The sequence below is a fragment of the Abramis brama genome, assembly GCF_963993115.1.
Source record: "Abramis brama genome assembly, chromosome: 6".
Classification (NCBI taxonomy): domain Eukaryota; kingdom Metazoa; phylum Chordata; class Actinopteri; order Cypriniformes; family Leuciscidae; genus Abramis; species Abramis brama.
In genome coordinates, this window is record NC_139968.1 from 38890863 (window position 1) to 38912075 (window position 21213).

Consider the following 21213-nt stretch of genomic DNA (forward strand, 5'->3'; position numbering starts at 1 on the left):
AAAGACTTCAAGGGTCACTGTGAGAGACTAGAGCTGGTCTTTGATAGACTGAAGCGGCATGGCCTAAAGTTGAAACCAAGCAAATGCTTTCTCTTCAGATCTGAGGTAAAATTCTTGGGTCACGTGATTTCCTCTGACGGAATCCAAGTCGACAGTGAAAAGGTTAGTGCCTTGGATGCTTGGCCTGTGCCTAAAAGTGTGAAAGAAGTGAGACAATTGATCGGATTCATGAGTTATTACCGGCGGTTCGTACCAAAGTTTGCTCAAATAGCAAAACCATTGCATGCGTTGATGGGCAGCAAAGACAAAAGGAGAGCCTCTGAACTGTTCATGTGGAGTAGCGAATGCCAGACTGCGTTTGACAAATTGAGACAATACCTGATGTCACCACCTGTCCTTGCTTACCCCGACTTTGGCCTTCCGTTTATCCTCACTACAGATGGAAGTCAACAGGGCCTCGGAGCTGTATTGAGCCAAAAACAAGGTGGAGCAGAGCGCGTCATTGCATTTGCTAGCAGAGGCCTGAGAGGATCAGAGCGGAATGACAAGTACTATAGTGCATTCAAACTGGAGCTGTTGGCCCTTAAGTGGGCTGCAACAGAAAAATTTAAAGAGTACCTGATGTTCTCCAAGTTCACTGTAATCACTGACCATAATCCACTGCGTTATCTGGAGACCGCAAATCTTGGTGCAGTTGAGCAACGCTGGGTGGCCCAGTTAGCGGAGCTTAATTTCGAGGTTCTGTATAAGCCTGGACGACTGAACACCAATGCGGATGCTCTGTCGAGGATTCCCTCCAGTGAAGTTCCTGAACAGGAAGACACAGAGAAGGATTTCATCAGACTGAACTCTGAGGAAGTGCGTGCATGCCTGTGGCCCGCGCAAGAGTCAAAGCAGGGCGAGACTGACGTTCAAGTGGCGGTTCAAGTGGCTGTACAAGCGTCCATCAAGAAAGTGCTGAATGGTTACAGCTGGAATGAAATAAGGGAGCTGCAAAGAACTGATGCCTTGATGGGTCCCGTGTACAATGCACTGTTCAAAGAGAAAAAACTAAGCAGGACAGAACAACAGAGTATGCCACCAGAGTCTAAAAAGCTTTACAGAGAGTTTGAACGTCTTCAACTGCATAACGGAGTGATGTTTAGATGCATTCTTGATCCAAGGGATGGAGAAAAAATTAAGCAGCTGGTTGTCCCGTTCCCATTACAGCGATCAGTTGATGACAGTCAACATGAGCATGGGGGTCATTTCGGAGAAAAGAGTACTCTGACACTGATGAGGCGAAGCTACTATTGGGCTAAAATGTCTAAGGATGTTCAAGGATGGCTAGCACAGTGTAAAAGATGTACCCTTGCAAAGGATGTCTTTCCAAGAATCCGAGCTCCGATGACTTGTAGCAATGTCACTGCTCCTTTAGAAGTGCTGGCAATGGACTATACTCAGCTGGAAATGTCCTCAGGAGGGTATGAAAATGTACTGGTTCTAACTGATATGTTTACCCGGTTTACAGTTGCCGTCCCAACCAAGAACCAAACAGCGAGTACTACTGCAAAGGCCCTCATCAAACATTGGTTCGTCTGCTACGGGTGCCCAGCTCGTCTGCATTCAGATCAGGGAAGATGTTTCGAGGCGCAAGTGATCAAGGAACTCTGTAAAGCCTATTGTATTGGAAAAAGTCGTACAAGTCCCTACCATCCTCAAGGAAACTCTCAGTGTGAGCGGTTCAACCGCACAATGCATGATATGCTGAGAACATTGACACCTGAGAAAAAGAAAGACTGGAAAACTCACCTACCTGAGCTGGTAATGGCATACAACAATCACGTCCACTCATCCACTGGCTATTCTCCCTTTTACTTGATGTTTGGGAGGGATGCGCGCCTTCCATTAGATGTGTTAGGTGGAAAGGATGTTGAGGAAAGTGATGCAGAAGACTTGGACGAATGGGTGAAGAGTCATCATGGTCGACTAAAGACTGCCGTAGAAGTTGCAAATATGGTCGCACAGGAAGCTTCCAAGAGACGGAAAAGAGTGTATGACCGCAAATCTTCTGGAGCGCTTGTAAGGCCTGGTGACCGTGTGTTGCTACGTAATCACAAACATAGGGGCAGAAATAAGATTCAAGACAAGTGGGAACATGCACCGTACATTGTAGTAAAGCAGAATCATTCAGACATACCTGTATTTACTATCAAACCTGAAAAGGGGGGTCCGTCCAGAGTAGTACACAGAGATCAGCTCCGTCACTGCACCTTTCCTTTGTCACCTAGTACGCCAAGTACAACCACATGTAGACCCGTAAACCAGTCAGACTCCGAAACCGAATTCCCAGATCTTGTTTGTTTTCCAGCCACTGCACATAGACAGAGTAAAGATAAAGGGGTGGTACAGATGGAAACCAATGATGTAGAACAAAGAGGGAGTGTAACACAAGAACAGGAGAATGTAGTGGAAGATGTGGTCTCTGAAGTAGAGTGGGGAGTACAAGAAGTTTCTGATGATGCTGACATTTCAGATGTTGAATGTGAAAATGTTCCAGAGCTCAGACGCTCTCAAAGACAAAATCGTGGCAAATTACCTGTGAGGTATAGAGCTGATTATCTTATGAAATAAGGTAGAAAGAAGAAAAAATTAACTGAGGTTGTGATGAGAAATATGTATGAACTTGTTTGAGATTGAAAAGAATGTATTTTGTACAATGTTGCACTTTTAAATTGTGTTCTGTTTATGTTCCAGGGGCAGGCTGTCTGGAGATGTCGATGGTATGGCAGGGTTTAGCAGGGGGGAATGTAACAGAGGTATTTTTCTCTATGGGGACTTTTATTTTGACGTTTTTTTCTTTCTCTGGCGTGTTCGCGGGAGATGCAAAGACGTCTGGGAAGAAGAAGAGAGCGCAATAGTTTTACGAGAGAGACACGACGCCATGATTGCTGTACAAGAAGTCGATATTTTTCCGTTGAAGCTGTTAATGTAAAATAGTGGTGCACATTCGGATTAAGTTTCGTGAGTTTAGTGTACATCAACATTGTCATGTGAAACTGTAGACGCAGTTGAAACAGAGGTTTGGTTGATTGCGTCATCGGACGGAGAACGGTGTTGGAGACTGGCTGAGAGCACGAGAGAGAGTTGCTAACGTTAGAGCCGTGAGTTTCATTCAGAACACTTGTTTTTCCGTTAGTCTGACTAAGAATTTTTGAGCGTCCTGCTGTTTTTCTGGGTGATCTACAGACCGTGTTGGAACGAGAGACATTTATTTTTTTTGAGAATCATTTGAGTGCACTTTTCAGTGCGCGAGAATGCTTAAGTGAGCTGATCGATCGAACTTGAAGGAGTGATTCGTTTTTGGGAAACTGACGATCGTCAATGGTGAAGATTTGTTTTTGAGAGACATTTTTGTGTGTGACTCAGATCATTCGATCTATGCGTGTCGCGTGCGAGCTGGCTGAGCTGCGCCATTTTGTTCCAGAAAGTTCCTGAGTTTTTTCCTGGGCCGCGCTGAAACTTTCTTGTGTTTTTTTATTTTTTTTATTATTTTTTTATTTGCCCTGCCATTCTTACGACATCTCACTGTCCTGTCTCAGCTGTTCATTAAATCGTTACAGCTGTTGTTCAAGTCATCGCAAGTCATCGCAAGTCATTGCAAGTCATCGCAAGTCATCACATCAAAGTTGTCGTTGCCACAGACTGGTACTACAGTTCGATACATACACACACACACACACACATGAACATTTCACTGATATAGTGTGAACTGAATTGAGTGTTTGAACAAACTGAGGGTTTCAACTGTCAATTTGAACTGTGTTTGTGATAACTGAGTTGTTTGGAAACTGAATCATAAAATTGATTCATGGGAATCGTTTAAGTGATTTCAAGGTTACCTACATTCGAAATGAGTTGTTAGAAGTGAGTCATTTAAGTGGAGTGAGTTTATGAAGTGAATCATTTGGATTGAACTATAAGAGTCATCTACATCCAGTGTTGTCTGTAAATAAGTTTGTGCCCTATACTGATATTAATTTTGGGAAACACTTTTGAGGTGTTAAAAGAGGCTTGTTTTGAAAGTGTTAACTATTTGAAGATCTTTCAAGAAAACAAAACAATCTCAAAACTGTGTTTTTTTATTTTATTTTTTTTGTTACTTTTTGGTATTTTATGCTATTGAAACAGATCCTTCCAACAGAAATATAATTTACAAAGAGAAGGAAAATAAATTACCAGTTGATCAAATTAAGACATTTGACAGTTATTTTTTTTACTTACGTTGGGGTAGGGGCGTCTCACTTGCACTATTAGGATTAGGTGGGTGAGGATGTGAATTTCAATTTATTTTTCACCACATACACTTCAGGAATCCACCGTGTCGACATACTCACCTGAAGCCTACGCTACCTATTCCTGTAGTATAAAATAGTGTAAGAGAAAACATATACATAACATATTGCATATTGAGGCTCAAAGCACTGGAGCGGGGACTAAGATCCTTTCGCTTTTAAGTCTTCCAAGGTAGTGTTTTAATTTTCCCCTACGAGGCGAGACTTACAGTCCCGTTACACATGCACAAATAAAAATGTCACTGAACTTTTGCTGTGTAATTGTAACAATGAGCACTCAAAAACACCAAACCAACAATTACTAAAAACACACACAAAAACTGATTTTGCACAGGCACTGCACTAGTATGATAAATAATGAATATGGTCCAAATATCCCAAATCAAATGTGGGCCACCTATGGAAAAAATGTGACACAATCGACAAACATATGTTGCAGCAAATGTGAATAAGCTAAAGTCCAAAAAATTTGGTGTGTTCCTTTAAAGGTATAAATGTGGCACAATGGCCTTCATCATCCCAGTATGCTAATGCCGATCTAGTGCAGGGATTTAATCAATATACTGATTGAGGACTGTTGGGACACTGCGGCACCGGATGGTTCTGTCGGGAGAGACAGAGTCGTTTGCATCTCAATGACACGTCTGTACCATTTGCTTCACAGGACATATGCTTTCAACTACATACTGTTTATTTATATTACTTTATTACTGACAGCTTATAAACTGAAATTAATGGTGGTGAACATAATAGAGATATTAAAGTAACCTAATGTACAATCTAGGTACTATTGGTTAAACATGAATTGAGGAGAATATGTTAATGTTCTTCTCCTCTAGATCTCCACCCATTTGCCTCATCTTTTGGTTTTCTGTTGGTTGGTTTTGGTGTTGGTATTCCACTCATGTTTAGCAATGCTTTGCTCAGGGTATAAGAAGGAAAGGTAACTGTTGATCTAGGAGAAAGGCTTTAACCCTGCAACCACTCCCACACACGGGTGCGTAACCTCATACTACAAGAAAGGCTTTTATGGCCTCTTCTGCAGGACAGTGCATTATTTCATGTAACTTAATAAATAACTTTGCCTGCTTTAAAGGCTTTGAGAATCTTTCCTTTTATCACTGATTATGTTGAAAGCTAAAGTGATTATAACTTTTGTTATCTAAACGTTCAGGTTAAATCCTATGTTTTCCTATCAGTTTTAAGAAAGACTTTTACCTTTAAAGAATAAGAGGTTAAAGAATAACAACAACTTTAATGGAGTCAGATTAATTATATTGGAGTCAGATTAATATTTGAGTTATACGTCATATATTTAGCATCCCATTCACTGACAACCAAACATTAACTGCGCTATCAAGACAATTCTGGAATTTCAGTCAAATACAGGCTATTTCTGCTATAGAACATACAATATGCTTCAAACAATTGTAAATTCAACTGGATTTTTATGTATTTTTGAGTTTTGTAATTCGTTACTCACCATAAACAGTGACATTGAAAATTTTCTATTTCTATTTTCCTTATTTCCAATAATCTGTGTGTAATCTCCACAGTATATCTGATCATCTCTCTGTATTTCAGTGACAGAATCTCCCTTCATCACTGACTCTATTGCATCTGTCTCAGCACCAAAAACACCTGAAGAACATCCTAAATGGTTATTCACACACAACTCAGAACTTTCCATTGGGTAAACTTTTTATATAAAATCAATTGTAATCAATTTATTGATTACTGAAGATATTTTAATAATAAATAACTTACCAACAAGACCCAACCAGCACAAACTGAACAAAACAAATGCATGGGCCTTTTTCTAAGCTGTTTGCTAAACAGTCAATTACTCAAAATGAATGTCAACATTAAAGGGATAGTTCACCCAAAAATGAAAATTCTGTCATCATTTACTCACCCTCAAGTTGTTCCAAACCTGTATCTTTGTACCTGTATCCTGAAACCAAACAGTTTCTTTGTTCTGCTGAACACAAAGGAAGATATTTGGAAGAATGTTTGTAATCAAACAGATCTCGGTCCCCATTGACTTCCATAGTAGGAAAAAAATATACTATGGTAGTCAATGGGGACCGAGATCTGTTTGGTTACAAACATTCTTCCAAATATCTTCCTTTGTGTTCAGCAGAACAAAGAAACTCATACAGGTTTGGAACAACTTGAGGGTGAGTAAATGATGGCAGAATTTTCATTTTTGGGTGAACTATCCCTTTAAGAGTGACCAGGCGATGCATGTGAATCCTCCTCTAAAAAGATGCAAGTCTTGAGTCTACACACACTCGCTGAGGTCGCAGTGCTGATGTTAGAGTTGCAAACATGTTTACTATGCAGCATAAACTATCCTTGTATACAGCAACAGGTTATTTATTTATTTATTTATTTGCTGTATCCTATATTGTTGAAGGTGAAATAAAATCAGAAAATAACATTCTGTGTAACTACATTTACTATATTATTTCGCTGTAAATGTTTGTTTGATGTGGAATTCAGCCTGTGATGTTCATGTTAGTGAAAGGAAAGAAGCTCTTCACCCACAAACTCTCATGCACACGCTGTCCTCATAACAAATGAACCCACTTTTTGTTCTAGATAAATAAATGAGGACACAACAGGTTTCACTTTAACTCACAAACTCCACAGATTGTGGGGGTGAAATGCTATTTCATGCATACTGAGTTTTTTACACTGTTAAAGAGTTGGATTCCCATGCTAAACATGGACAAAGTTTCAAAAATTAAGTTGTACGTTTAATGGAGTATTTCTGTACCAAAAATACTCCTTCCGGTTTGTCACAAATTTCGGGAAGTTTTTTTTTAAGGAAGGGCCTGTGTGACGTCAGATGGGGCGGAATTTCCTTATACGGTCCTAAGGGCACTTCTCCCGGAAGGGGGCGTGCGCACCCGTAGACCAGAGCGAGAGAGCGAAAGCAGTACGCCCATCAAAGCGCTGTGCTCGGCTTTAGGGAAGTATTTGCCGGATTTGCAGATCGTCTAACGCTTAAATGGAGCAGTCCTAACGATAAAGGTTCACGGTCGTGCGTTGGAACCACAGGCGGTGAGTAAAACTGCTTCAAATGTCTGCGTGTTGTTAGCTATCGGCGCGTAAGCACAGCAAGTAAACAACATGATCACGTATAGTTAAAGGCACAATATGTAACTTTTTTGCTTTAAAAATAGCAAAAATCACTATATCTATGTTATATAATTTTTTTAGTTGTGTACTTACATTATCCCAACTGTTTCCAACAACTTTCAAACCAGGAGAATTTTTTATTTAATTCGAAGACACAGCACGTTTATTTATTTCCGTTTTGTCGCAGTCAATGGCGTCATATCCGCGTTGTCCCTGGTTTCCGCTCGTGCTGCCATGGTAACCAGAGTTATGAACCAGAGCCCTCTGATAGTAACCAAGGCGACAGACATGGACAATGTAGTTTGCAATGTCTATTTGCACGCTGTTGTTGTTTCATTCAAACATTATGGACCATGGCAAGCAGACTTTGGATAAAAAAGGAGAACTAAAACGAGAATGAGTATCAGCGCGGTGTTTTCGAGATGACGAGAGCTCCCATAGACAGTATATAAACGAGAGCTCCACGTCCGAGACTTCGACCGCTTCTACATGTACTTTATTAAACAGGTGAGCACATTTACATAAAACTAATCAATGTTATATACACTGCTCAAAAAAATTAAAGGAACACTTTGAAAACACATCAGATCTCAATGGGGAAAAATATCATGCTGGATATCTATACTAATATGGACTGGGTAATGTGTTACGAACGAAAGGATGCCACATCGTTTGATGGAAATGAAAATAATCAACCTACAGAGGATTGAATTCAAAGACACCCTGGAAATCTAAGTGAAAAAATGATGCAGCAGGCTTGTCAATTTTGCTGAAATTTCATTGCAGCAACTCAAAATGGTTCTCAGTAGTTTGTATGGCCCCCACGTGCTTGTATGCATGCCTGACAACATGCTCCTACTGAGACGACGGATGGTGTCCTGGGGTATTTCCTCCCAGATCTGGACCAGCGCATCACTGAGCTCCTGGACAGTCTGAGGTGCAACCAGGTGATGTCAGATGGACCGAAACACAATGTCCCAGAGGTGTTCTATTGGATGTAGGTCAGGTGAGCGTGGTGGCCCTTCAATGGTATCATTCCTTCATCCTCCAGGAACTGCCTGCATGCTCTCGCCACATGAGGCCGGGCATTGTTGTGCACCAGGAGGAACCCAGGACCCACTGCACCAGCATAGGGTCTGACAATGGATCCAAGGGATCCAAGGATCCGGTAGAATGAAATGTCCATATTCCTTTTATATCCGCGGGACTCGCGTCGCGTGTGGAGCTGATAGCTGTCTCTTAGCAATCCCGAACTGCTTCATATCACAGTCATGATAAAAACATTGATGTATTCAGTCATCCATAAACATTATTAGATCGGTCGGCTTGACGTTGACGACAAGATCCATAATTCTTAGCAAATGTTGCGTCATCAAACTACGCCTGTTATTTTAAGAGGTTAGTGACCCCTAGTGGCGAAAAAAAATTACATATTGTGCGTTTAAAGTATCCTAATGTACAATCTAGGCACTATTAAACACTATTAGGCACTTAAACATACATTGAGGAGAATATGTTAATGTTCTTCTCCCCTTCTAGATCTCCACACATTTGCCTCATTTTTGGTTTTCTGTTGGTTGGTTTTGGTGTTGGTATTCCACTCATGTTTAGCAATGCTTTGCTCAGGGTGTAAGAAGGAAAGGTAACTTTTGATCTGGGAGAAAGGCTCGGTGCGTAACCTCATACTACAAGAAAGGCTTTTATGACCTATTCTGCACAAAAGTGCATTATTTGTTACAACTAAGTTTCTATACAGTATGTTGTTACATTCTACTTTCTGTATATTTAAACATGTAACTTAATAAATAACTTTGCCTGCTTTAAAGGTTTTGAGAATCTTTCATTTTATCACTGATTATGTTGAAAGCTAATGTGATTATAACTTTCGTTATCTAAACGTTCAGGTCAAATCCTATGTTTTCCTTTCAGTTCTAAGAAAGAACTTTACCTTTAAAGAATAAGAGGTTAAAGAATAACAACAACTTTAATGGATTCAGATTAATTATATTAGAGTCAGATTAATATTTGAGCTATACGTCATATATTTAGCATCCCATTCACTGACAACCAAACATTAACTGCGCTATCAAGACAATTCTGGAATTTCAGTCAAATACCGGCTATTTCTGCTGTGTAGGGCCTATAAAACATACAATATGCTTCAAACAATTGCAAATTCAACTGGATTTTTTTGTATTTGTGAGTCTTGTAATTCCTTACTCACCATAAACAGTGACACCTTTTCTTTGACACCTTTTATCAATAAACTCCACAGATGATCAGATCATCTTTCTGTATATCAGTGACAGAATCTCCCTCCATCACTGACACTGACACTTGCATCTGTCTCTGCACCAAAAACACCTGAAGAACATCCGAAATGGTTATTCAGACACAACTCAGAACTTTCTATTGGTTATAAAATCAGTTTTAATAAATGTATTGATTACTGAAGATATTTTAATAATAAATAACTTACCAACAAGACCCAACCAGGAGAAACTGAACAAAACAAACGCATGGGCCTTTTTCTAAGCTGTTTGCTAAACAGTCAATAACTCAAAATGAATGTCAACATTAAGAGTGACCAGGCAATGTATGTGAATCCTCCTCTAAAAAGATGTAAGTCTTGAGTCTACACACACTCGCTGAGGTCGCAGTGCTGAGGTTAGAGTTGCAAACATGTTTACTATGCAGCAAAAACTATCCTTGTAGACAGCCACAGGTTATTTATTTATTTATTTGCTGTATCCTATATTGTTGAAGGTGAAATAAAATCAGAAAATAACATTCTGTGTAACTACATTTACTATATTATTTCGCTGTAAATGTTTGTTTGATGTGGAATTCAGCCTGTGATGTTCATGTTAGTGAAAGGAAAGAAGCTCTTCACCCACAAACTCTCGTGCACACGCTGTCCTCATAACAAATGAACCCGCTTTTTGTTCTAGATAAATAAATGAGGACACAACAGGTTTCACTTTGACTCACAAACTCCACAGACTGTCATGCATTCAGTGAATCACATAGCATTTTCTTTCTGCTTTATAAAAACATATACTTCATGTGGGTCGATTCTAAAATGCTAAAAATGACATTTAAGTACTAAGACCGATTGTTGTGGGTAATATTACTATTAACTGCAAAATTAGACCTTTGCTTTTTAGAGAATATGACCATGGCATTTGTAAACTCAGACACTGATGGTTATTTCTCCAACCTGACTTTAAATCTTGCAAATGATTAAATGTACTTCACAACACAGACAGAGAGAGAACAGTGTGTGAACAAGATGCCCCAAGACCTTTTCAATATATAATATGTAATCATTTTTTTTTTTTTTTTTTTTTTAAGTGAAATTGAAGATGTTGGGGGTGTCAAGTGAAGGCTTGAAACAGACTATTGGGATTCAGTGCAGAATCTCTGGCTCTCTATCGACATCTAATGGTTAGAATATAACTTTGCAAATTACACTGGAGGAACATTTGATGAAAGATAAATGGCTCATTGACAATTTTAATAGTATGGAACATTGTTTTAACATTGTTAAAGTTGATTGTTTTGTTTAATAGAAAAAAAGCTTGTATTTCCATAGTTTTTTTACTGAAAAAATATCATGCACAAACAACATGGCAAAAATAATACATCATTGCAATATAACAGTAAGATCAGGTGCAAAAATGGATTGAAAAAAACAAAACAAAAAACAAATAAAGAAAACGTTTTAATTAATTAATTAAACTAAAGAGATAGGGTTTATTTTCAATTCATAATTTCTATTATAGCAAAACGTTGCATTTGAGCGTTTTTGCATTTTTACTTTTCATAATTTTAAGGGCATTCGTAGGCTATAGAAAAGAAACTCGTGAAATACAAAAATCTTTGTTGCAGCTCATAACAAGTCTATATGTCCCTTTGAGAGAAGACTCAGATAAGAAAACTTTTGGAAAAGCTAGTCATGAATATCAACTTGATATTATCAAGCCATGTAGACTTACGTAACAAAAGTGAAGTGAAACCTTTGTGACCTTTGTGTGATAGATGGCGATATAGTCCATTTCTCTCTTATTGCGTGCGACCAAGCGTGTAATCCGCTCTGAGCTTTCTTCTGAGGAAGTTTAAATCACTCTTTTTTTGTGTGTGTGGAAACAAACAACTGTCATCAAGAATAGACACCAGTGGATCTCAGGCAGTAGGCTGAGTTAAGTGTCTTTAAAAAAAAAAAAAAAAGTTTCAAAATGTGCATTTTGTCGGTTCAGAAGTAAGTTCTGACGGGACGAACATTCGGAGCGGCCCGTTTCGATCACTTTTCATGTTTCTTCACTCAGATTTGACTAAACTCTACAGCGATATGAAGAGCAATTTTTTCATTTGTTCATTTTTATTACTGCACATAGACGGTAAGTTGTAGGCTAAACATTTTTTAACTTTCGATTTCAATCGTTTGAGCCTGTACAGCTTTATTAAACTTTTTTAACAGCACTGCAGATAGGCTATACATTACTACAAAATAGACGTGTGCATTTTTTAAATAGGCTAAGTGTTTTAATAAAAGAATAGTATGATATTGACCTTTATTAAGGCAAGGCAAGCGATCGTCACCATAAAGCGGTCGAGGGGCGGGACAAATAAAAAACTCTTTAAAACTATGTTTGTAGTCGATCAGATCTATTAACAGTGTCGTAATCTGTAGCTCTTTCTTCCACATTTCCTAGTATTTGTGGCTGTAGCAGAAACTACAGATAACATTTTCCTTCTTCTTAAGGTATTTGCATAAATACCTTTTAGATGACATGGACTGAACCCTGTCAGTTTTAAACGAAGCAGCGTGTTGTTTTCTGACAGCAACACAACTAACCTCTCTCCAGAGATTGTGTTAAATATCTGCTCCTCAAACGCTACACATTTAACCTACCAGTTTACCAGAAAACATTATCAGAACAATTTACACCGATCTTCCTTTCTAAAAGTTTAAATGCCTCTGGCTCTAAGTGTTTCCTTCTTGAGAAATAGTGAATGTTTGCAGCTTGTACTAGCCTAGTTGTGTATGAGGGCGGTTTCTAGTGATGATTGCCTTGCCTTGTATGCCTTGTACCTTTCACAGACACGACTGTCCCACTCCCCCACTGGCGTGCACTTACATGTGTACTTAAAGGGATAGTTCACCCAAAAAATTAAATTGGCTTTTATTTTTTTTATTCTTCAGTAGAATTGTAAAGTTATTCATAATGCAAGTTGATGGCTACCATGACTGAGAGTCAATAAAACATATACAGGTAAAACAAAATTAATACTCATGGCTCCCGACGATTCTTTGAGGGGTTATGAAATGGAACACTTTACAACATTATTACCTGTAGTATACACAGCCTTGGCAAACGGTCCTGAGCACGTTCTCAATCTTCACATGGGGAAGTCAATCTTCCCAATTTGTTCTTAGAACCTTTTCCAAAAAATCTGTTTTGGTTATGGAAACGTTAAAATGTCCAGTTTTCTTAATGCTAAAGGGATGTTTTTTTAAAAGTTATAGGCAATTGTTTGCAGTTTTCTTAATGCTAAAGGGATGTTTTTTTAAAAGTTATAGGCAATTGTTTGCATGAACATAAAAATGCCCAGTTCCCTAAAGAACGTTCCCTATAGAACGTAATTTAAAGATTTGCATGATGTTCCCGAAACATTCTTTCAAACATTTGAACACCTGCTGTTAACAAGCAGAATCACTGAAGGAGAAAAAACAAGAACAGAAAATTCAACTGACTTCCAGACACAGACTTACATAAAATCAATTGAAGATAAAAGAAGACATTAATTATCTGAAGATCTCAGCAGAGGAGGATTAAACAACTCCACAAACAGCACTACCAGCTTCACTTGTTACTAACCAGACTTTATTTCTGCCAGACGCCTACAGAAGTTCTTATTGAAAATTAACAGAGGTTTAGATGTTGATGTTTGGTGGAAAATGTTTAGTTTGAAGTCACCATTATGATGATCAGTGTTTAGTGATTTGGGCCCTTGACTTTTGTTAGTTTATTTCTATTTCAGCAATTGCACGTTTTCAGAAAATAAATTGATGATGAAAACCCAGATCAGCATGTCTGTTTTAATGGCAGTCTAATTACTGCTTAAAACTGTACTGTAGTTTCATGACTGACTCACAGGGATAGTTCACCCAAAAATTCTGTCATCATTTACTCATCCTCAAGTTGTTCCAAACCTGTACGAGTTTCTTTCTTCTGCTGAACACAAAACAAAGATATTTTGAAGAATCTTCTACAGAAGAAAGAAACTAAACTACATGTCAGGCATAATTGGGTTGAAGAAATTGTGCTATTTGTGTGTTACAGTATGTTGTTTTATATCAAACTCTGGACCAAACAAAGGCTGCTTACTTTCGTGTTTGCATTTCACATAGTTACTGTGTTGTGGTTTTGTTATCAAATCTGAATAAACTTTTATGTTTGTTCTTCAGGTGTGTTTGGTGATGCAGTGAAGTCAGTGCCAGTGACTGAGGGAGATTCAGTCACTCTACACACTGATGAAATACAGAGTGAAGATGTGACAGGGTGGACCTTTGGACCTGACAATATTGTCATAGTAATGAACTATGAAATTAAGCAATTTAAAGACAGATTGCAAGTGGATCGACAGTCTGTATCTCTTACCATCAAGAACATCACAGCTGATTTCTCTGGAATGTATAAATTTAATATTTTCAGCAGGAGCTTGTACAAGACGTTTAATGTTACTGTCTATGGTGAGTAGCTCAAGTCTTTCAGTGGTATTATCTCTATCGATACTTTTGATGTGCAGAAATTAACATAAGTTTGCATTAAAATAAATATTACTTAATCTATAATTTGTAAAGGAATTGGAATTTATTTAAGGTCTATGATGTTACTCGAGTCATTTGCCCATGAACTGTTGTAGACAAAGCCGACATACTGATTGTGTTTATTATTGTTATTCTGACTCCTCCCCCTACTTCTACCAAATGGAGCCTGTTGTTAAGCATGTTTTGATGAAACTTTGTACCAACTTGTGTATTGTTGTCATGTGTAATGTCATCATGACTATGTAAACCTGGTAAATGTGTTATCTAAGAAAGTTCACCCAACTGAAACAATTCTCCAAAATCAAAAGGATGATCTTGACAACTCGAATAAGGTATAATTATCTGAATAATTTATATTGCTTCAACTTAACAAATTGCTGTAAATGCATTACTCCAAAGGTAAAACACTTGATGAACTGAGTGACGAGTCAATTATTTTCTGCTATAGACAATATTGAAGGAACTTAAAATGTTTTTTTTTTTTTTAACCAGAGTTATTCCTTATATTCCTACGTAATTCCTTAAATTGCTGCAAATACATTACTCCAAAGGTAAAACACATCAGTTTTAGAACTTTTATACAAACGTTTTATAAAGTACCTACAACCTAGAGAAAAAAAAAAGATCTATATTAAATTAAACAAAATTGATTAAAAAAAGTGAGGCCAATAGATTTCCCACATCAAATGCCAATACAATTGTAAACATGTCAAACTACTGGTTTAAGGTGTCATTCAGATCTAATTCAAATTATCTTCAGCCTGATTATTCTGTCATGTTTCCAGCTCGTCTGCCTGTTCCTGTCATCAGCAGAGACTGTTCTTCGTCTTCATCATCATCTTCATGTTCATTGGTGTGTTCATCAGTGTTGAATGTGAGTCATGTGATTCTCTCCTGGTACAAAGGAATCAGTGTATTGTCCAGCATCAGTGCGTCTGATCTCAGCATCAGTCTCTCTCTACCTCTGGAGGTGGAATATCAGGATAAAAACACCTACAGCTGTGTGCTGAACAATCCCATCAGCAACCAGACCACACATCTGGACATCAACACACTCTGTCACACATGTGCAGGTATATCTATAACCAGGCTAACATAACCATGTAAACATACAATATTTGGTTTTAAAAGTGAAAACAAAAAACAAGGTAGTGCAAAATAGTCTCACAGCTTCAACAGATCATGAACAGGTATTGTAAGATACATTAGATAGTTACTGGACCTATACCTTCTCTGTTACAGCACAAGGACTGTCTGTTGGCACTATAGTGGGTATATGTGTTGGTGTCCTCCTGCTGGCAGCTGTGCTGGCTCTTGCTGCTGTTTACTTTTACAAGAAATCTGCAAAAGCAAAAGAAACTGGTAAGTGTTACATACAGCTGATACAATGAGAATAATGTGTAACGACAAAACTTTGTAACCAAAATAAAAAAAAATCTGCTAGATTGTGGTAGAAATTGATTGTTCTGCTACTTGCTTCACTGTATAAATTATTTTATTATTTTATTACAGAGCAGACTGCTGTGAAACCGGAGGAATCTATTCCTCTAAAGAGTGGTAAAATAATACTTCATATACAGTATATATTACTATATGTACTGACTGTTGTGTTTGCCAAGTTCTTTTAAAGACAGAAATGTCTTTAGACTGTTGGTACAGTATTTTGAGATTTTTCTCAACATTGACTTCGCTGACTCTATCGATTTCAAATTCATTTTGTTTTCATTCATTTTTTGTCTGATTCCAACAAATCATACATCATTCTGAAGTTTTTTTTAATAGACCATGTGAAAAGAACAATAACTCATTTTTGAAAAATTGCTTATTGTGACTCATTTTGCCAGCACTGGTCACAAAAAAGTAGGCAAAAAACAGTATGTGACAAAAGAAGTATGTCCGAATTCACAGTACTTGTAAAAAAGTAGGCAAAAAGTACCCGGATGACCTTCTACTTCTGGCGGGATTCTGAAGTGTGCATATGATGGACACTTTACAATCCCATGAAGCCACGGGAAAGGATATATGAATGACAGTCATTGGCAGAACTGGAAGAAATGACGTTGGTATGTCACATGATAATGACAACATAGTGAATGTAGTACGTCCGGATTACATTCAAACTACACACATATAGAACATACTATTTTAGCAGTCGTGAAGTCATTACTTATTCAAAATAAGTACCTATTCACGAGAGTATGCGATTTCAGACGCAGCCTCTGATTGACAGCCCACAGTTTCTCTTTATGATTAGAAAGATGGTTGGTCAAACAGTAACAGTAAACAGTAATAGTAACAGAAACAGTAATGGTAACAGTAACAGTAAACCATAAACAGTAACAGTAAACCATAACAGTATCAGTAAAAAGTAACGGTAAACAGTAAAAGTAACAGTAAACCATAATAGTAAACAGTAACAGTAAACCATAACAGTAAACAGTAACAGTAAACCATAACAGTAAACAGTAACAGTAAACCATAACAGTATCAGTAAACAGTAACGGTAAACCATAAACAGTAACAGTAAACAGTAACAGTAAACCATAACAGTATCAGTTAACAGTAACGTAATGACATAAGATATCATGTCTTGTTTGTTGATAACTTGATCAAACTTTTCATGCAAGTTTATTTTTCGGACCCCATGGCAGATTTTTCTTTAAGTAAATGTATCTTGATTGAAAAATGTTTAGATATAAAAAAATTGAGCAGTTAAATAAATTAATTGCACTCCGGAGGATAATATGAAAAAAACAAAAAACAAAAAAAACACACTACTCTGAAACCACAATAGAAAAGTTAACTTGCATCAATTATTGTTTAAACAGATCCAGTTCACAGAGAAGATGATGTTGTTGACCATCCAAATAATGGTAAGATATTGAATTACTGTGTGCACCAACTGAATCTCTCTGTGTGTTTGAGTCCCTTCTTCGCTATTTCCAAAAGGGTTTTGCACAAAGGATTTGATGCATGAATCTATAACTTGTCTTGTAAAGCTTTACTTTTTCTTTGTCTTGTTACATTATTAGAGAAATCAAACTCAAATCTACTTTGCACGTATTCACGTTCCAAAAACATTAATTCTAGCCTTTTCTACGGTCAAAAGATTGTCTAGCACCAACAAACCTTCTTCCATCTTCTTCAAAATTGTTACGTATATAACGTGTATATAACTAGTCAAAGTCATGTGATACAGTACAAATAACACAAAATATACATTTATCAAAAAACATAATTTGATATAATGGTAAATATAATTTTTTTATGTAGTTATGGCTCTAACAGTAAGCAGTAACTGTAAACAGTAACAGTAAACAGTAACAGTAAACCGTAATAGTAAACAGTAACAGTAAACAGTTACAGTAACAGTAAACAGAAACAGTAAACCGTAATAGTAAACAGTAACAGTAAACCGTAATAGTAAACAGTAACAGTAAACCGTAATAGTACACAGTAACAGTAACAGTAAGCCGTAATAGTAAACAGTTACAGTAATAGTAAACAGAAACAGTAGCAGTAACAGTAAACAGTTACAGTAACAGTAAACAGAAACAGTAACAGTAAACCGTAATAGTAAACAGTAACAGTAAACAGTTACAGTTACAGTTACAGTAAACAGAAACAGTAACAGTAACAGTAACAGTAACAGTAAACAGTAACAGTACCAGTACCAGTAAACCATAATAGTAAACAGTAACAATAACAGTAAACAGTAACAGTAAACCGTAACAGTAAACAGTAACAGTAAACAGTAACAATAACAATAACAATAACAATAACAGTAAACATTAAACAGTAAACAGTAACAGTATACAGTAACAGTAAACAGTAACAGTAAATAGTAACAGTAAACAGTTACAGTAAAACAGTAATAGTAAACCGTAACAGTAAAACAGTAACAGTAAACAGCAACAGTAAACAGTTACAGTAAACAGTACCTACAACACAGTACCTCACTGAAATGACATAAGATATCATGTCTTGTTTTCTGATAAATTGATCAAACCATGGAAGATTTTTTTTCAAGTAAATGTATCTTGATTTAAAAATGTTTAGATATAAAAAAACATTTTTGAGCAGTTGACTAAATTAATTTCACTCCGGAGGACAATATAAATAAAGAAAAAACACACTACTCTGAAAACCACAATCGAAAAGTGAACTTGCATCAATTATTGTTTAAACAGATCCAGTTCACAGAGCTGATGTTGTTGACCATCCAAATAATGGTAAGATATTGAATTACTGTGAGCACCAACTGAATCTCTCTGTGTGTTTGAGCCCCTTCTTCGCTATTTCCAAAAAGGTTTTGCACAAAGGATTTGATGCATGAATCTATAACTTGTCTTGTAAAGCTTTCCTTTTTCTTTGTCTTGTTACATTATTAGAGAAATTTAAACACATTTCTACGGTCAAAAGATTGTCTAGCACTAACAAACCTTCTTCCTTCTTCTTCTTCAAAGTTGTTACGCATATAACACACGTATATAACTAGTCAAAGGCACGTGAATTATAAATTATACAAATTATACAAATTATACAAATTATACATTTATCAAAAAACACAATCACTCTTAATTTAAGAGAAAATATTACAAAATTATTAATGAAGAAATGGCTCTAACAAGTCCAAATCAGATTAAGATCTGTTGTCTTTAGCAGATGGGGAAATGCCTAATCAGCAGAGAGATTTACCAAACAGTAAGTTACTTTAAAACAATATACGTTTTCATTGTCCATTACAATTAATAAAAAAAAATCCTTGTTGGAACAGGTCAGGAAGAATGTGATCCACTTCAGGGTAAGATCCCTCTCTTGTGAGCAACTTTACCATATTGCTTGCGGTGTAAATCCACAAAGAAAATGTTATAATTTCCAATATCACAGAAACCTAAGGTTTGTTTAACAAGATATTATTTGCATACCACCTCTGCATGTTTAATTCATGTTTAACTTTTCTCCAGATATGTTTAACGCTGGGCAAGATCAAATGAAGAAAATAAAAGTGAAGCATGGAGAAACTGTCACTCTAAACTCTGGTGTTGCTGACTTACCGAGAGATGATCGACTACGATGGAAATACGCTGATTCCAGAGTGTCTGATTCCACAACCTTATTTAAAGTCATTGCTGTGTGCCATAAAAGGAATGATAGGTTCTCAGTAAAGGATGGTCCTGGTGGGAAATTCAAAGACAGACTGACGCTGGATAATAAAACTGGAAATCTCACTATCAAGAACATGAGAGTCAAAGACACTGGGCATTTTAAACTTGAGATTGCCAGCAACACAAATCCTATCATGAAAACAATCAAAGTCAATGTCCGTGGTGAGAAGCTTAAGCCAACTTCTATTTTCACTTGTTTTTTGAATTTTTAAAACCCAGTCAACTATTACACCATAGTAATAATAATAATAATAATAATAATAATAATAATATGTTTCTGTCCACACTTAACAATATTAGTGTTTTTAATAGCTTATATTCTTAGTTTTTTCACCAAATAAATAGTAAAAGGACCATATCTCTATGCTTGTGTTACTGTGTGTAGAATTATAATTAGACACTGTAAAAAATTACATGATCAATAAGTTGCATTGCTTTAACTCATACAAGAAGTCATAGAAGTCATACAAGATTCAACAATTTTTTAAGTTGAAATGACTTAAACATTCAAGTTGATTGTACTTAAAAATTTAAATCAGCAACTTTTTTACAGTGTGTAATTGCGATCAGGTAAAGATAGCGTAAATCTGTGTTTGAAATCAAGAGTCACATGATGCATTTTTTTCCATTTTAACATGAATATTTAATTTGCTATACAGTGCAGTTTAACTCTATGGCTTTTTGTCTTTTACCCTTCTGTGTTTCTTTGTTTTCTACAGCTGCCACACAAATATGTGGGGATAATCTAAATGAGACAATGTTGTCCTTGATACCAGAAGAGGACCCCAACAACACTAGTACATATACTGTTGAGCCAACAGACACTTTATCCAATGAGAATGAGGAGGAGTCAGGTGGGGAACGGTGACACAATTTCACATGACAATGCCAGCCGGCAGATTTAGTCTATACGGATTTACACACATGCATATCACTTTTTTAATGGTTAAGAAGTGATTCATTAAGTGCAGGTAATGTGACCGTATGCAAAAACAGGTGCTTGTTATGTGTTGATAACTATATTTGATGAGAACATTTTGCTAAATATAGTGCTAAAGACATGCTTTTAATACACTAACATTTTCATTATGCTAATCTCTGAACCAAAATCATTCAACATGACAGTCTCAAAACAGTTATGAAACTTGTATTGTATACATAAACAGTATTAAGTTTTTTTTGCATTTCATATAATACATTGAGAGTGAGATATTGCCATTAACGTTTGTGTAAATATTTGTGAGCATATTGAGTTTTTAATATTCAGGCCAGTGTTTATTTACATACTGTGATATTTGAAATGCTCTTTGTAAATTTACTGTGAAAACATGCACTCCGTATTATGAAATATAAAATACATTTGATCAACTAATAAAACTTTCACAAGTTCCTTTGCCCATATAATCTTTAAGCTAATAAGGTTAAAGGCACACTATGCAGCTTTCCGTTTTGTCAAACAGCGACCCCTAGAGTCGCTGTGGAGTACTTGTATTTAACGTTACTGTCGTAAATAGCACTCGCGCAGAGCCGTCTCTGCACTCACAGCCTGATCCCTTCCGCCCTCTATACCGGTACCTGTTCAATAGGATGGAAGCTGTAATGAGTGGAAATATGGTGTGGCCCCTTTAAGAGCTGCATGCGCCCTGTTGAACTGTCGTCGGCAGTCTGTGTTGTATGTGCACCTCGAACACCCGTATGCGGGTTATTTCAGTTTGATGCTCATTCTTAT

The 21213-nt window shown here is 36.8% G+C and overlaps 1 protein-coding gene across 5 annotated transcripts; it reads left to right on the forward strand.

The window, feature by feature from the left end:
* Window positions 1–11535: 11535 nt before the first annotated feature.
* LOC311084478 (uncharacterized protein) lies at window positions 11536–20873 on the forward strand. Of its 5 annotated transcripts, none has more exons than XM_084116531.1 (11): window positions 11536–11881; window positions 13954–14238; window positions 15102–15389; window positions 15559–15678; window positions 15829–15873; window positions 17145–17189; window positions 18507–18548; window positions 18979–19020; window positions 19094–19120; window positions 19284–19646; window positions 20204–20873. In XM_084116531.1, the coding sequence occupies exons 1-11, from the start codon at window positions 11794–11796 to the stop codon at window positions 20350–20352; spliced, it is 1494 nt and encodes a 497-aa protein (XP_083972657.1). In that variant the 5' UTR covers window positions 11536–11793; the 3' UTR covers window positions 20353–20873. The 5 variants fall into 5 exon arrangements, with proteins under 5 accessions (XP_083972657.1, XP_083972658.1, XP_083972659.1 ...); XM_084116532.1 differs by having other exon boundaries at window positions 18982–19020; XM_084116533.1 differs by lacking the exon at window positions 19094–19120.
* The last annotated feature ends 340 nt before the right edge of the window (window positions 20874–21213 follow it).

What these genes read in the sequence shown, in the direction of transcription:
- LOC311084478 (XM_084116531.1), top strand. Translation starts at nt 11,794, where the DNA reads ATGTTTCTTCACTCAGATTTGACTAAACTCTACAGCGATATGAAGAGC. An exon ending in ATCTATTCCTCTAAAGAGTG is followed by an intron (nt 15,874 to 17,144) that starts GTAAAATAATAC and finishes TTGTTTAAACAG; the next exon opens with ATCCAGTTCACAGAGAAGAT. An exon ending in TGTTGACCATCCAAATAATG is followed by an intron (nt 17,190 to 18,506) that starts GTAAGATATTGA and finishes TTGTTTAAACAG; the next exon opens with ATCCAGTTCACAGAGCTGAT.